General features: G+C 41.9%; 2 protein-coding genes across 2 annotated transcripts; one reads left to right on the top strand and one right to left on the bottom strand.

Moving 5' to 3' along the window:
• Window positions 1–5,922: 5,922 nt before the first annotated feature.
• LOC307262674 (migration and invasion enhancer 1-like) lies at window positions 5,923–7,901 on the bottom strand. The gene is made up of 4 exons (XM_080043629.1): window positions 7,775–7,901; window positions 7,435–7,532; window positions 7,219–7,295; window positions 5,923–6,929 (listed from the first exon to the last, which is right to left on the bottom strand). The coding sequence occupies exons 1-4, from the start codon at window positions 7,804–7,806 to the stop codon at window positions 6,846–6,848; spliced, it is 291 nt and encodes a 96-aa protein (XP_079899755.1). The 5' UTR covers window positions 7,807–7,901; the 3' UTR covers window positions 5,923–6,845.
• A 947-nt stretch (window positions 7,902–8,848) lies between these two features.
• On the top strand, window positions 8,849–16,004 carry LOC307263019 (GTPase IMAP family member 8; the record flags this gene model as incomplete). Its single annotated transcript, XM_080044038.1, has 7 exons — window positions 8,849–8,873; window positions 10,169–10,464; window positions 11,192–11,582; window positions 11,916–12,079; window positions 12,572–13,139; window positions 13,763–14,422; window positions 15,283–16,004. 7 exons carry the CDS (start codon window positions 8,849–8,851, stop codon window positions 16,002–16,004), a joined length of 2,826 nt encoding a protein of 941 aa, XP_079900164.1.
• Between the last annotated feature and the right edge of the window lie 309 nt (window positions 16,005–16,313).

Consider the following 16,313-nt stretch of genomic DNA (forward strand, 5'->3'; position numbering starts at 1 on the left):
TGCCCGGCGATAAAGTGAGAGTCAGGACAAAACGAAAAAAGTACAGAGTGCAGAGAGGGGGGGGGGGGGGGGGGGAACACCCACACCAAACTACGTCGTCCCCTAAGACGGTGCTGGACGCTGCGGGGGAGATAAGGCCAGAGTGACAGACAAGCAGCCATATCGGCCCGGGACACATTGACACAGGGATATCCCAGCCCAAATTTTGGCCTGCTCCACCCTCACAACTTGAACTGGGCCCGAGTCTGGTAGGGGGTCAGTAAGAAAAACCTGTAGGCCCGGATCTCATGGCTGTTTGAGGGACACATTAGGGGGTAAAGAGGGTAGGAAAAGGGGGCAACATCCAGTATCAGACGGAAAGCATCTTTAGTGCGTCATCTTGTTTACTCACTGGGGATTCCCCTATAGTGATGAGAGGGGTAGTTCCTCTGCACCTGATCATCTAGTGGAAAGTGAGATAAACATATTAAAGCCAACTTATTTCATCACAGCTCTAAAGCTCACTTAGTTTGACTGTAGTGCATGTGAGTCGCTGAGACATCCTCTGCAGCTGAGTGGAGGTGGATGCTGCTGGTGGTCCAACCCTGCAGTCTGATAGCAGATACTGACACAAGGCTGCAGTGCAGTCTGGCACTGGAAAGGACGCTTGGCACAGATTAATACACCCACAAAAGAAATATGTCACATGTCTGAACGGATAAACAATTCATCAGACTAATGCCTCAATTGAAATATAATAATAAACCTTGATAAGGCACCTTCCATAAAAGAAATACAGTCCTTTACAATATGGAAATGAAATGCATAGAGGTTCACACATTAATACACCCACTAAAAACATTTATAGGTCACATGACTGTGTTTCTGCAAGAATGGATAAACAATTCTTCCGACTAGTGACTCAATTCAATGCAATTCAAAAAATGGTGTAATATTGAACTTAATTTGTAATGGCAAAGTGGTTCTGCCTCTTTGAGGACCTTCACCTTATCGTGGTGGAGAGGTTTGTGTGTCCCTATGAACCTGAGGGCTGTGTTGTCTGGAGCCTAGTGCTCCTGGTAGGGTCTCCCAAGACAAAGTGGTCTCAGGTGAGGGCCCGACTAAGAATGATTCAAAAAGACTCCATGGAAGAACACAATGGAGGAGGAGAGACCCTGCCCAGAGAAAACCTGGGTCTGCCACGGGGCCAGCTGGGCACAGCCCGAAGAAGCTACGTGGCACCAACTCCCTCTACAACTGATGGGCCGACCACTCGTCAGAGGAACCTGGGGTCGGCTGCGCTGCCTCACGGGTGGCACTGAAGGGCGGGGGCCTTGACGGACCAGACCTGCGTGGCAGAGGCTGGCTTTGGGGACAGAATGTCACCTCGCTGTTGAGGAAGGAGCCGGAACTGGTGCGGAAGGTGGAGCGCTACGAATTAGTCTCAACCCTGGAACCGTACTTTAATAGGGGTTGGACTCCATTCTTCTCTGGAGTTGCCCAAGGTGTGAGGCTCCAGGCCGGTGTGGGGATACTCACGAGCCCCCGGATGAGCGCTACTACGTTAGAGTGGTGTGATTGGGAGGAACTGCATCCCTGATCTGAACCCAACTGGTCATTTGTTATTAGACTTTTGTGCTGGTCATGGTTTTTCTATAACGAACACAATGTTCGAACATAAGTATGCTCGTAAGTGTACGTGGTACCAGGGAACCCTAGGTTGAAAGTCGATGATTGATTTCGTGATCGTATCATCGGATCTGAGGCCGCATGTTTTGGACACTCAGGTAAAGAGAGGGGAGGAGCTGTCAACTGATCACCATCTGGTTGTGAGTTGGGTCAAAGGGTGGGGGAAGACTCTGGACAGACCTGGTAAGCGCAAACGGGTAGTGAGGGTGAACTGGGACCGTCTGGAGGAGGCCATTGTTCGAGAGGTCTCAAACCCACACCTCCAGCGTAGCTTTTCTGGCATCCCTTTGGAGGTTGGGGGCATTGTTCAAACGTTCCATTGCTGAAACCGCAGCGGGGAGCTGTGGTCTCAAGTTTTTAGGTGCCTTAAGGGGGGAACACCGGAGTGGACCTTGGTGGTCAGGGTAGCGGTCCGACCGAAGAAGGAGTGCTTCTGGGATGTTATTCCGGGGGACTCCAGAAGCAGTTGCAAGGTACCAAAACACACAAAAAGAATCAAAGGCTAGAAAATATGAATGCACAGAATAAACTGACCATCTCTTGTTCTGCAACTTCCTCATAATGGTTTTACATGCAGGCCATCTTTAGAATATTCCTTCAAGCATGAAGTTAAAGTAGTCATAGAGGATGTGTGTTTGGTGACTGCCGTTTTAAAGACTACAATAATGCTTACCATACACTAGAAGAGAATACTCTGACACCCTCTCACATCTAAAGACATGTGTCATAAGTCTCATCTTGTGACTTCTCAGACTCGGTGATCCTGTTAAAGGGGATGCTTAGTGCCAACACTCTGCTTGTGAACCTAAAGCCTCAGACCACATCATTTTACCATAGGATAAAGTTTGGATCTGCAGGTTTTTATACATTTACTGGTGGCCCCGAAATATCTAAATTGAAATCTTTTTCATTTATTCACTACAACTCGGGTGTCCTTGTGACTGGAGTCACAAGTGTGGCGTCGAAGGAATGAGCCAACAAAATAAAATCGTAACGCTTTATTTGCAGATGCAGACACTAATAAGTAATAAGTGATGGTGTGGTCCTGTTGTTTGTTAGGGAGGCTTTGTAATCGGAGGAAATGTGCAGAGTTATTACTCAGAATATATATAAAATGAAGTGTCTGTGTTTTTCAAATTGAACAGATAATAACCTTTTTCATCCACACTCATCAATTATGCTGTAACAGCTATTTGTTAAATGTGAGCAAATTGCAGCAGCTTTGATACTACAGAAAGGAAAGCAATGGATATGGACGCATTAAAAAAAACTGCAACAGGTGATTTGAGAGTATTTGTTTAGAGAAAGACATTAAAACAGCGTTCAATTCTATTTTAATTGTTTAATTTTAATAAGAGGTCAGCAAATTAAAACATTGGTTAGAAAAGCCAGAATAAGCCAAAAGGCTACTTTTTATCTGCAGACCCCTGGCCCTGTAATTGCACAGGCTAAAGACAAGACAAACAGAATAAGAGTCATGCTATAGCCATGGTAGCAGCTTTGAGCTATATGCTAATGTCAGTGATAATGCTAGATGTTGGATTTCATTAACACCACATCGGAATGAATGTCCATTTCATTAACAAGTCTAATGTCTAATCACTTCTGAATGAATGTTCAAACTGTTAAAAAAAGAGTTAAAAAAATGACAAATTGAACCTGCACATCAACTACAGGGTTTATTAACCTTTGCAGGTATTTGCTTATAAACCAAAGTATTGGACAAATTAGAATAATAATAAAAACATCTATTCTGGGGGACATGAAAGTCTGAACCAAAAATTCTGGCCAATCCAATAGTTGTGGAGATATTTTGATTAAAAAAAGTCAATCTCAAGGTTAACATTCATGGGCTATATCATCCTCACGTCACCACTTAAGCTACTACATACGTCCAGACTACAATGACTGAGGGACAGTGTGGGCCCCCAGCTGAAGACATTGGCCTGTTATCACTTCATGTGAAGCTATCTGCTGTGTACATGTGTCTCCACATACAGTTTTCAGACACTCCCAGTCTCCATATAGACATTTTCATCCAGATGCACATATTAAATCTTAATCTTTACTGGTAATACTTTTTTCTTTTTTTTTGGGGGGGGGGGGGGGTTGAAAATTAAGCAGACAATCAAGAAAGAGAGTGACAAGGACAGTTGGACATCTTTGTAGGCCTACAGTGCAAGATTTAAAAAAAAAATCTAACTAAAATAAACCATAATGTGTAGGCTACTTAAAGACAATCTAGACTAAAGCTGCTATGAGTAACTTTTAAATATATCTGAAACAGTCAAATGTTTCCTCTGATGATCTTAAATGACAGGTAACAGTAAACGAGACTATCAGTACAAAAAATGCTAGTTTTATATAGTTTTTCTTAATGCCTTTGTCATGGGAACGCTCACCCAAAAACTACAAAAGGCATAGTAATACAATACCTTTTGTCCAAAGGGGGGTGCAAGAATTAACAAAACGGAAAGTTCCTCGGAGCACCTTTAACAAAAAGAAGACATGAAGTAGTTTTAACATAAGAAGTGGGCATGTGGAGGAAGGATTTCAAGAGATTGTTGTATAAAGAAGCTGCAGATCAAAGTTCAAACTGGAATGCTTCTTATATAGACCTTACATTTTTAAACCCTTAAAATGGAGGACTAAATAAGGCAGCACAGAGGGCCCTATCAGCATTTGAACAAGCAGGCTGCCGAGTTATCACTGAGAGCCAGAGGCAGCACCAAAGACCCACCTAGTCCCAGAGTGTCACACAAATGTCCAGTAACAAGGAGGAAATAAATACACTGGGTCATTGGGACTTGACTTCAATTATTCAAGCCAGAATACTAATTAATTAGTTGTTTTATATAGACTGGCTGTGATAAAAATTTACTAAATAATCAAATATGTATTTTGTTTCAAAACACATCATTATTATTAGCACGTTCTCAGGTGATACTTACGTTTTGTCTAAAAAGTGGAAAACTTTAGTGGTAAATAAATGTATTTGACAAACTCAAACACAACTAAATAGAGCAGAGCAAATTGTGGAAATAAAAACCTGAGGTTGTAGCAGTTTTTTAGCACCTGGTCATGAGGGGGATTTGACTTCAGTGTGACAGTAACATTTCTTTCTTTCTTTTTTAGATAGGATGTTGCCAGAGGCGAAACACTGAAGACCTCTTTCTTGGTTGAACTTGGCGCCCCTTAGTGAAATAATGTGGTAGCAAAATAAAAGGCTGCATGACTACTGTTTCTTGCCCTGCATCACTACAAAGCTCTGCATGATACAATGCTGGATGATCTGCATTACAGACAATTGCAGGCCTCCTATGTGTGTTGTTTTGGAGCTGAAAAAACTTTTAAATAAAAAAAATATAATAGTCAAGAGATAATACATATAATTTGACTAATAAGAAAACTGGACTGTTAATAAAACAAGTTGTTTATCATCATTGACTCAGGAAACTGTTGCCGTGCAGGTTTGTAAACACAAGAAACATAAAATAAAAAACCTGCTTAACTTGTGCTGTTAAACTGGCCCACATTACCCAAGAGAACATAGCTTAGCCGATAATAACAGCCTCCCAAAGGTAAAGCTCCATGTTACGGCAACAACACACCCAGTCAGGAATTCCTAAGAGAGAATAGGTGCGTGTTGTTTGAACACTGTCAACATGTAATGACGAATCACACACAAAGGATCAATGCACAATAAGTTACACTGCCCGGCCCAAAAAAAGTCACCACCTGGATTTTACTAGGCAAATAGGCAAGAGCCCTCCAATGGTCAAAAACTGCAGTGATTAATAGGTTTCAGTTGGCAACAAGTTATTTTACCCTAACTGATGCAGTGAATAGCTTCTTACTTCTTTAACAACCATGTCAGAAGACATGCTGTGGTTTTGGAAAATATGTAATCTGTTCCAGAGGGGTGAAATGATTGGCCTGCGTAAAACAAAGAAAACTGCTCACGAGAAGATGAAACTACTAAAATCATGTTAAGGACAGTCAACGCATTATTAAAACCTGGATAGTTAGTGGTGAACCGTCATATTTGAGTAAGAAATGTGGTAGGAATGTTGGTCAGGTCCAGGTTCTATGCAACATTATGTGCCAAGGAAAGCATATAAAAATGTGTTCTGGCAAATCTGTTACGGCAAATAGGTGGCGTAATCAAAGCCAAAGATGGTCCAACAAGATTTTTAGCCGGGCAGTGCATGTCTGCATGCAACTACCCGTGTGGTTGACAGCAAGTTAAAAATAAGACAAAACAGGACTTAACGAACCATTACCTTTATTCAAAGTCTACAGTATTGCCATTGGTGTTAAAGATGCAAGAGAATTTGTGGAAAATGAGCCGACATCAAACTGGTGTGAGCTGACAGACCAGTGGGCGGTGGTCTTCAGAAGCACTGATGATCGCTCGAGTATCTGACCAGTTGTAAATTACAGAAGTTAAATATAATTATGGACAAAAACACAGATTCAAGTCGTACACTTGTCAAGGCTTAGCTTCTGTGCGTCAAGTCAGCATTACAAGCAATTATTTAACACGTTAACCATTCAAACCTGCTATGTATAAAGTAAGAAAAACTACTGTTAAGATTTAATTTTGCATTCACTGGCTGCTAATTCTATGACATTGCTATGGTACCCACAACCAGTACGGTAACCAGAGCGTTCGAAATAGGTATCAAACCTTAGAAAAATTGAATATCATTTAGCTTAATGCTTAAAAATGACCTTTGCATTCAAAGAAAAATTGTAATTGCATTTGAGATGAATAAACAAATAATCAATTATAGGCAGTTAGGCAATGAGGGTGTAGGAAAAACAAATAAAAAAAAAAGTGCGCTCCTTCCCAAATCCGTCTGCGACATCTTGTCCCCGTCTCAGTTCCTATGTAGAAGGGAACTCCAGGATTGGATACATCATACTGTAGCCTTTGACATTTGAAGCTACAGTAATCATTAAATACCCAGAGCTCCACACACAGTTAGAGCAGAGAGGGGGAGCCAGAAGGCAGAGCAGAAAGGTGGCTAGTGGTCACCAAGCATCTCTGTTGTTGGGGTTTTTTACAAAGCGTGGTCCCCATCCCGAGGTAGTCCAGAGGTGGTATTGGCAGTTTGTATAGTCACACTGGCCCGTCCTGATGCTGCTGATGTTAAAGCAGGACACAGAGAGCTTTACATGATGACGCACGGCGCTCGGCTTTTGGTGATCTTCGGCAGAGGCTTCCCATCGCAGGCGGCCTGCACTGCATTCAAGATCTGGGGCAGGGAAAAAAAATCCGAAATACATATACATTGAACTACTATCTCAATTTTTTTGTAGGAAATTAACATAAATGAAAGAAAACATACACCTTGCATTCTGATTCAATATAATGCTACCCCCATCCAGTTCTTAACTATTTTACAGAAAATATCATAACAATGTTTATTAAGTTATGAATATACCTAAGAACATGTTCACTTCTGACACACCAAAAGTTACATAGTGTACCTTTAACTTTTTATTTTTCCTTCAATGAAGAGTTAAGTTGTGCATGTTACTCACGTCATCCTCATACGGAAACCCCCCGACCTCCAGCTTGGAGAAGACTAGCTGCTCATTGATTTGGACCTCAAAGCTGCCTGAAATAATCCAAAGAAAGAACTTTAAGTTGGCCTTCGTGCTCTGCTCTGTGACGTGCCTTCGTATTAATTGCACAAACAAGTGGTGGGTTAAAGTTAAATTAATCAGATCCTGATTTCACTGATCTTGATAACTCACCCGATCTCCCCACGAAGCCGGACACATCCGCTTCGGGAAACTCGCCTCTGACACCGCGGGCGAGCTCCTCATAGCGGGGTCCGTACCCTCAAGCGCCACTGAAAGCACAAAACACATGTATTAAAACAAAACAGTGCCTTTCTTTCTGTACATCCACTGCACTTAGCTTGACTCATTTTAGCTTAGCTATGAGCTAACGATGCTAATCTTTGCTAAACTAGCCTACAGGAATAACCGGATTTGAGCACGGATTTATGGGACGAACCAAGACACAAACTCTGGCAGGGTCGCTTTAAAACGTACACAATAAGGATATGAGTCATATAAATTATGTAATTACCAGTACTCGACTTTAATTGTTATCACCCCCATTGCTGCAGTTGTAGCAGTTGTAGCAGTTGTAGCTGTAGTTTGGTCTGGCTGTGCGAGACTACTGTGGATGTCAATCTGTCGGTTACCGTGACAGGGTGCGCTGCTTTTGTAGCACCGGGACACGGGGCAGGGCGGAGTTTGTATACCGAAAATTGCTCTCCAAGTGTCTGCAAATAGGTGCCTCTCCAAAATTGTGTAACTCACGTGCACGTTTGTTTTGCTAATTACTGACAGTGGAAAGCACCATATAGTTCCTTTAAAGTAGGCTACATTTTTTACTTTGTGTTAATAAAGGTTTATATAAAAATAAGGAATAGCCTATAATATGATTATGAAAGGCATTGCCGGAAGTAAGATATTTTATTTATTTTATCAAACTTTTTAAAAATGTCTGGTAATATAATGATGTAAACAATCATTGACAATTCACTTCACACAGATACAAAGGTTGGTATAACAATTGACAAATAAAGGGATGAACCTTAAACAAAATTAAAAAAATAATAATAATAGGGGAGAAAAAGAAAGGACAAAATAACAAAGACAATGCAAAAGGGGAACACATTTTATAAGGAGCCCAGTCTATCAGTTGTAATAGCATTTGTGCTTCAAACTTAAACATGTGACTGAATCACACTGTAATATTAGAGTTTATATTTTAATTAATTTGATTGTTTTTATACTTTGATTGCCTGCCTTGCTGTCTACAATGAGCTCTATACTCGTTGCAAATTCACTTGATAATATTGTACTGCTGAGACATTTCCCCTAGATGTCCTTAATGTCTGTCTGTCTGTCTGTGTCTAGTAAATGACAAACTCTAATGTTTCCGTTCAGACTGGACTGTTGACCTGCTGTATAGAGGTGTGGTTCTCACTCTATGTCTGTTTACTCATTACACTCAACCTTCAGACTCATAAACACATAAAACACAAAGTTCTGCAATCAGCCCTTGTCCACACAATGTTCAAGAACGCGGAAAAGACGGACGAGACGGATTTAAACAGGATGGATTTGGTTTAAAATCGACTTACAGTGTGAGATGGCAACCGGTGAGCTTTCAGCGTGTAAGTGTTTTTTCTTGATAGCCTATACCTCATAATAGGCTACTACTACTGTACATCCAGGATTATGCCTGAAGTGAAGACAACTTTCTTTATTTTTAAGTTTGAAGTATCTTCTGTTTCATAGTTAAAATATCCTCTTGATATTCTACTTATAAAATTAATAGCATGTACTTTATACTACCTTGTTAGTTTTTCTCAAGTGGTTAATTGTTATATACAGTAATTGCTTAAGCTTTTTTAGGTGTCATATGATTTGAGATGTCAGGATTCAAAGTGTATAATATATTCAAGTTTAGATTATTCATAAATCAAAACAGAATACAGTCTATCCACTTAATTTGTTGTCATTTTGGAGCCTAATGTTAACTTCAAAGACCATGACTTAGAACTATTATCATGACAAAAAAATATGTATAGCCTACATACATTAGGCCTATACATTCATTTCCCACTAGGGCCTAAAGATATTCAAAACTAAAGATATTTAATTTTATATCATATAATATAATATAATATATATATATATATATATATATATATATATATATATATATATATATATATATACTGAAACCAGTGAATCCTTTTGCATTTTTACTTTTTGTTAAATGTTTTAATTGTTGCTGCATTTTCTATAGACTGAATGGATTACCTGATTTCTTTTTTTAATGTTTGTCATGGCAATTTAAACAATACATTTGAGCTAAGGCATATAGCTTTGATATTACCCCTTAATGGCCTTCTGTGATTTCAATGTTTCTGTTCAAATATGTTCTTGGTTTAGTTATCTATTTTGTTGTTTTATTAAGGCTACTTTGTTTGAGGCTAATTTTTTAAATCTTTCTATTATATTCTCTTTTATTTATTTGATTTTCTCACATGAAATAAAAAACCTAAAATAAAATAAACACATCTGTTTTAAAGGAGAAGTAAGTGATATGGTCCTTTTAGCTAACTTCCTGTCAGTAAGGCAGTCCCGTCCCTCGTCCCTACGTCACCACTAACTGAACCAGCAGCCGTCTTCATCAGATAGCTGCCGCGATGAAGAGCAGCGAGTCATCATTCACGGGCACAGAGACCCGCCTCTTTATAGCGCTCTGTCTGCTGATTGGACAAAAACGAGCGGGATAATCTAAAATTGTATCTGGCAAGTATACTGCAAAGCTGAATGACTGGCAGACCTGTGTTATGAACTGTTCACACTATTTAAGTGATTGCTCTAGAGTGATTTAACACGTATATTAACAAAAGAAATATGACTTACTTCTCCTTTAATTGATTTTTTTTCTCATCAGTAGACAGCTGGGGTCCTGCATCACAGTTAAAGATCATCCTTCTCGGGGGCAGAAACTCCGGGAAGAGTCACGTGGGGAACCTGCTCCTGGGCAAAGAGGAGTTTGTGACCCGAGAGAGGACATTGTGCTCGCGGAGGCTTGGCGTGGTGGCCGGACGCTGGCTCACTGTGGTGGACACTCCTGGCTGGTGGTGTGACTTCAGCGCCAACGACACATCGGAACTGGTGAAGAGGGAGATCGTCAGCAGCGTCTCTCTGTGTTCACCAGGCCCACACGTGTTCCTCATCACCATTAAGGTTTTAAAAAATGTTTTATTATTGTCTTATTGTTCTGTTGGTAGCCTTATACCCCTTTCCCACTGACCAAAAAACCCGCGTTGACCTGCATCGATCCGGCTTTTTGGTGCGATGGGAAGGGTTACACTCTGCATTTACAGTAGACCCGGGTTAATTGACTCTGCAGTAGAGACGGGTGTTTCTCACCTCGCTCGGCTCTGCTTGGCTTTCGGTGGGAACACAAGTCCTCGATCAACGCACTGATTTCCGACATATCACGCCATGTATTTAGTACCAATAGCCTATTTATCTAATAAATAATAACTGCTTTACCACCAGACAGATCACCGTTTATGGTTTCACTTTTCGATTCAAGTCGTGATTAAGCGGAGACACAGCTGAGCTGAGGCACTGAATATGTTAAAAAGACTTCACTATACAATTCTAAAATCCTCAGTTTGTTAACCTGGACGTCCCCAACCAACCACAAAAATATGAACAAAAACTTCTTCTTTCGCTCTGTGTTCACTTCCCTGCCCAGCTGGATATCAGAGTGTGGTCTGCTGGCAGTGGAAAAAGGGAAAATCGTCTATTTTGAGCAGGGTCGACTCACATTCAAAAACCTGCGTCAACCCGCTTACTTAGGTGGAAAAAGGGTATAACAAAGCCAAAGACAACATTTTGCAGGAAGGTGTTCAAAATTAGACCGTATATGATCCAGGGTAAATCTACAAATAACTTTCCATAGGTCAGTTCGGCCTTCTCTGAGATTCGTCGACGGGCCGTGGAAGAGCACGTGGCCCTTTTGGGTGAAAGGGTGTGGAGCTACTGCATGGTGGTCCTCATATCTACTGACAAACACACTACAGAGGCGGCGCAGCTGGTTGGGTCCGGGGGGAAAGCCCTACAATGGCTCATTGAGAAGTGCAAGCAAAGGTGTCATTCTATTATCAGAAATGATGATGGCGAAGTCACAGAGCTGCTGCAGAAGATACAGAAGCTTGTCACGGAAAATGGAAACGCAGTGTTTGAATCGCAGGGAGACATTTTACAGAAGACAGCGGAGGAGAAGAGAAGAGTGGAGGAGAGGGCCAGGCAGAGGTTCATGAGAATGAGAGAACACAGATCTCTAATGCGAGGTGAGTTCATTTAATAATCTTTGAGATGTTTCACTAAGATTGCAATGTTTATATATGTTGTAAAACACGTTAATATCAAAACACACGGAAATTTGCTAATAGTCACTTTAAGCAAAATGTGTCTGGCTTTAAAGGAAAATATATTTTGGGAAATACTCTAGGATGGCACTGCACAGAGCCAAAAGATATTCCCGAACATTATCGCCTGTAAAACAAACACATTGATGTATTAACACGTTATGTTAAGGTGGATTTTGTTACTTTAAGACTGAGCCAGGGCAGCAAGAAAGAAATATTTCCTAAAAGGTTGATCTATTTCGTTGTCTGTTCCAGAGAGGCTGCGTCCCGTTACTGATATCCGGATTGTGTTGCTGGGAGCAAAGGGTTCTGGGAAAACATCTGTTCTGAAAACCATCCTGAGCAGCAGAGAGAGCAGCACGCCACACAGCAGGACGGCCCAGTGTCTGGTGGGACATGGAGCTGTGTTTGGGAGACAGGTAATGTAATGTCTTTTTATTTAAACAGGAACAATGTACCAAAAAAAAACATTAACCTTGTTTAAGCCAAGGACAGATGTCATGTACAAGGTTTTAGCAGATTGCTATTTCCCCACCTGTAGTCCCTGGGCAGATAAGTAGATAAATAAAATAGGACAAAATAAAGAAGATACAATAATAAACATATGATTTAACATTACACATATTAAATTATACAATCAAATAAATACATACACTGTAAAAGTTTTCCTTACTTAAGAAATATCTGACAAACCAATTGCCCATTTAAGTAAATATAACTGTTTGTCTTAGGTTTTGTTTACTTAACATGTTCACTGACTGAACCTTTACTTTTATTTACTTCACTTTGTGTGGTTTTATCCACTTAAAAATGACAGTTTAGGATACAACATTAAAAACATTACAAGAAGCACTTCATTGCAAATTTCACAGTATGTAAAAAATTATATATATATATATATATATATATAGGTGACCGTGGTGGACACACCTGGCTGGTGGATGAACTACTTCAAAGATGAGACCACCGCCTTCGACCGGAGAGAGATGGTGCTCGGGTTGTCCCTCTGTCCTCCGGGGCCTCACGTTTTCCTGCTGGTGATTCGCGTGGACAAAGCCTTCACAGACACCTACAGGAGAGCAGCACAGGAACACCTCCAGCTGTTTGGTGAGCACGTCTGGAGTCGTGTCATTGTGCTGTTTACCTTCGGGGACTGGCTTGGAGAGACGACCACCGAGCAACACATCGAGAGCGAAGGGGAGCCTCTGCAGTGGATGGTGGAAATATGTGGCAACAGGTACCACGTCCTAAACAACAAAACCAAAGGGGACGGCTTTCAAGTCCGAGAACTGATCGGGAAGATCGAGGAGACGTTGGCTGCCGGATGTAACAGTGGTGATGGTGGTGGACTGTATTATGAGATGGAGAGACAAGTGATGCAACAGCTGGTGGAGGAGAGGAGAGGAGAGAGGGAGAGAGCGGAGGAGAGGAGGAGGAGGAAGAAGGAGAGACAGAGACAGATGGCGAGGACTCCGCTGGGTGAGCTAGATCGGATAAACAGTGATAAACTAAATCAGCGTGATCTTGTTTTACTTTAAAAGACTATATTTAGGAATGTTTTATTTTGTCTGGTCATTTATATGACCCATCCCTTATGAAATTATTCAGACACATTAACTAACATCAAACCAAACCTTCTGATGTGTCATCCCTCCATCATCTAACAACATAAAAAACAGTGTAAAATGTTTTGTTCAATATACTTAGAATTTCAAATGTAGGCGGCTTTTCCTTTTAGTGGTAGGCTACTAAACATTTTGAGTTTTCCTAACTTTTTAATTTTTACACTATATTAAAGCTGGGGTATATGATTTCTGATTGGTCAAAGTTAACATGAGTTGTACACTTTGACCAATCAGAGCGAGGCTCCGATTCTCTGTTCTTATTGGCTGTTGGGACTGTCCATTCACTTTGGCACCGACTGTTGGTGTAGAGCGTGTCGGGGAGGGACCAAAGAGAACAAGTGGAGCGGTTGAGGTATTTGGATTCGAATCTCAATCCCAACTGCTTTTTCTCCCCGAATCATATACCCCAGCTTTAAAATGTCACATTTCATTTGCCATATTTCATTCTCATTGATTTGTAAAACCTCTTTCCAACAGAGAAGCCTCTTCCGGATCTGAGAATAGTGCTCGTCGGTGGCGGGAAAACAGGCAAGAGCTCCTGTGGAAACACCATCCTGAGCACGGATGAGATCTTCACCACGGCAACACAAACAACCACGTCCTGCTCTGAACAAGGAGCCCGTATCAGCGGCAGGACTGTGACAGTACTGGACACGCCGGGCTGCTTCTCCGTCACCTCTGACCTCATCGTGACGCCATCATGTGCTCTCCTGTTGGTCGTCAACGCCAGCTCCTCATTCAAAGCTTCCCAAATGGTCGCCATAGAGGAGCAGTTGAAGGCGGGAAAAAGACAGATTTGGGGCAAGGCTGTGGTGCTGTTTAGCCACGGCGACTGTCTAGGCGACACTAGCATCGAGCAACACATCGAGAGCGAAGGAAAAACACTACAGAGGCTGGTGGAGAAGTGTGGGAACAGATATCACGTTTTGGACAATAAAAAGCGAGGGGATTGTTCTCAGGTTAACGAGCTTCTGGGTCTGATAGAAGAGACGCTGGATGAAGGGAGGCTGGCTGCTCTTCACGGAGGCGATCGCGTGTGGAAAAGTGTCTCCTCAGCCCCAGATCAGCAGCAGATGGGCGCAGTGGCTCGATGTAATAAAGGTTTAACGAGCCGCGGACTTCAGCTGTCCAGTGCCGGTGAGTCAACTTCAGTACCCAACACTTCAGCTATATTCTTCATACACGTTTGTAATGGAATTATACTTTTTAGTGCAGTGGTCCCGAACAACTTGAAAGACAATTTTGAGGTTTCAGGACACAAGTAAGAGGACAGAAATGAGAAATGTCACTATTCTTTCGTTTTCTGGGTAAATATCTGATCATCTTATTTACCTAGGCCTCTAACCATCCCTTATAGGTTGAGTTGCAATAGACATACAGTATGCAACCATAGAAAATGGGTAACAAGGAGAGACTTTTCTTAAATTAAAAAGATATAGCTATACAGTAGTGCGTAACAAAAAATGTCTTTTACATTGAAGCCATTGCCAAATGAGTTGACATAAAGTTGTCGCAGAAGGAATGAAATCCATGCACAATTTCCAAAGGCTTACCTCATGTAGAAGCACCACCAGTAGTGTATTTGTAATTACTCCGAATTCTTCATGGGGGCGACAGAAGTTACGCACTATAGCTTTCAGAACGAAATGATCAAAATTACGATTATGTGCAGCCTGAAAACATTTCTTATGTAATGTATTGTATATTGGCACAACCCTCCCACTCATATCTGCGATAAGCCAATATCAGCTGATAATAGCTATTTAGTTTCTGAAATATGAGAGGAGCAACAAGAGTAGTAAACAAAACACAGAAGGCTTCAAACGCAGTAGCTATATGAAAAACAGTCAAACAAGAAGGGGAGGACACAGTCTCTGCCATAGAGAGATCAGCTGATTTCTATCATTAAAATGGCTGGAGATGGTTCATAAAGAACTAATTGTAATTTTTGTATGGCTCACATGAACTCACACTGCTTTTATTACTTCCTTTTACAGTGACTGAACCGGCCCATCCCACTACTCAAACAGTCACGTCACTACAACACCTCCCTGATAATGGGCTGCCTCAAATCGTGGAGGCAGCAGGACAGACTACTAGACCCACAACCACCATTTTGGAGCGAGGCAGCCTCCTGTCATGTTTAGCCTCTATGCTCTCCGGTAAAGAACAACTGAGGTGGACCGTCACTCTACCTGCCTGGTTCCCAACTGAAGATCTCCAACCGCCAAGACGACCGAACGGTGAAAGCAAAATGCAGCTCTTCTTCTCGCCCAGACAATGTCCGACAATGTTTGTGGAGGAACATGTCAATGGTGTGAGTTCCCTTTGCCATCCTGTGTTGAGGGAACGGACTCTCCAGAGGCTGACCCGGTCCTCTGGAGGTCTTCAGGCGCTGCTGGACCAGTGGGGCGAGCACAGTGGAAGTGTAGAGGAGCTGGAGGCCTTCATTGACTCCTACTTTGAGATGGTTTGGGAGCAGACCATGGCATCGTTTCAGCCAGACCAGCCCGAGCCACCCACTGAACTGCAGGGGGCCGGGAAAGTGGAAGAAGAAGAAGAAGTGCTCACGTCAATTGACAGGAGACTTTCAAAGCTGGAGCTCCTCGAGGAGATCAAGAGCGATCTGTCAGAGCTGAGGAAGAGTCTGGAGCAGAGCTGGAAGGCCATAGAGGAACTCAAGGAAAAAAGCAAACAAGATCAGAATACAACATGGTGAAAACACAAAGGGGGAATCAAATATGGAGTAAATGATCTCCTATAATGTGTTCTGACAAGTAAAAGGTGCACTATGTAACTTTTACATACTGTATGTCAGAGAAGTGATTTTTTTTTAAGATATTTTTTGGGCATTTTTATGCTTTATTGACAGTGCAGAGAGACAGAGGTGAAATGGGGCAGAGAGGGGAGTGACATGCAGAGAACGACCGCGGGCGGGAATCGAACCCGGGTCTGCTGCTGGGCCCGGCACGGGTGGGGGGGGAAGCCCAGAGAAGTGAACATTTTTGTAAGGTATTTTCTCATAACT

This window comes from Ammodytes marinus (assembly GCF_949987685.1).
Source record: "Ammodytes marinus genome assembly, chromosome: 16".
Taxonomy (NCBI): Eukaryota; Metazoa; Chordata; class Actinopteri; order Uranoscopiformes; family Ammodytidae; genus Ammodytes; species Ammodytes marinus.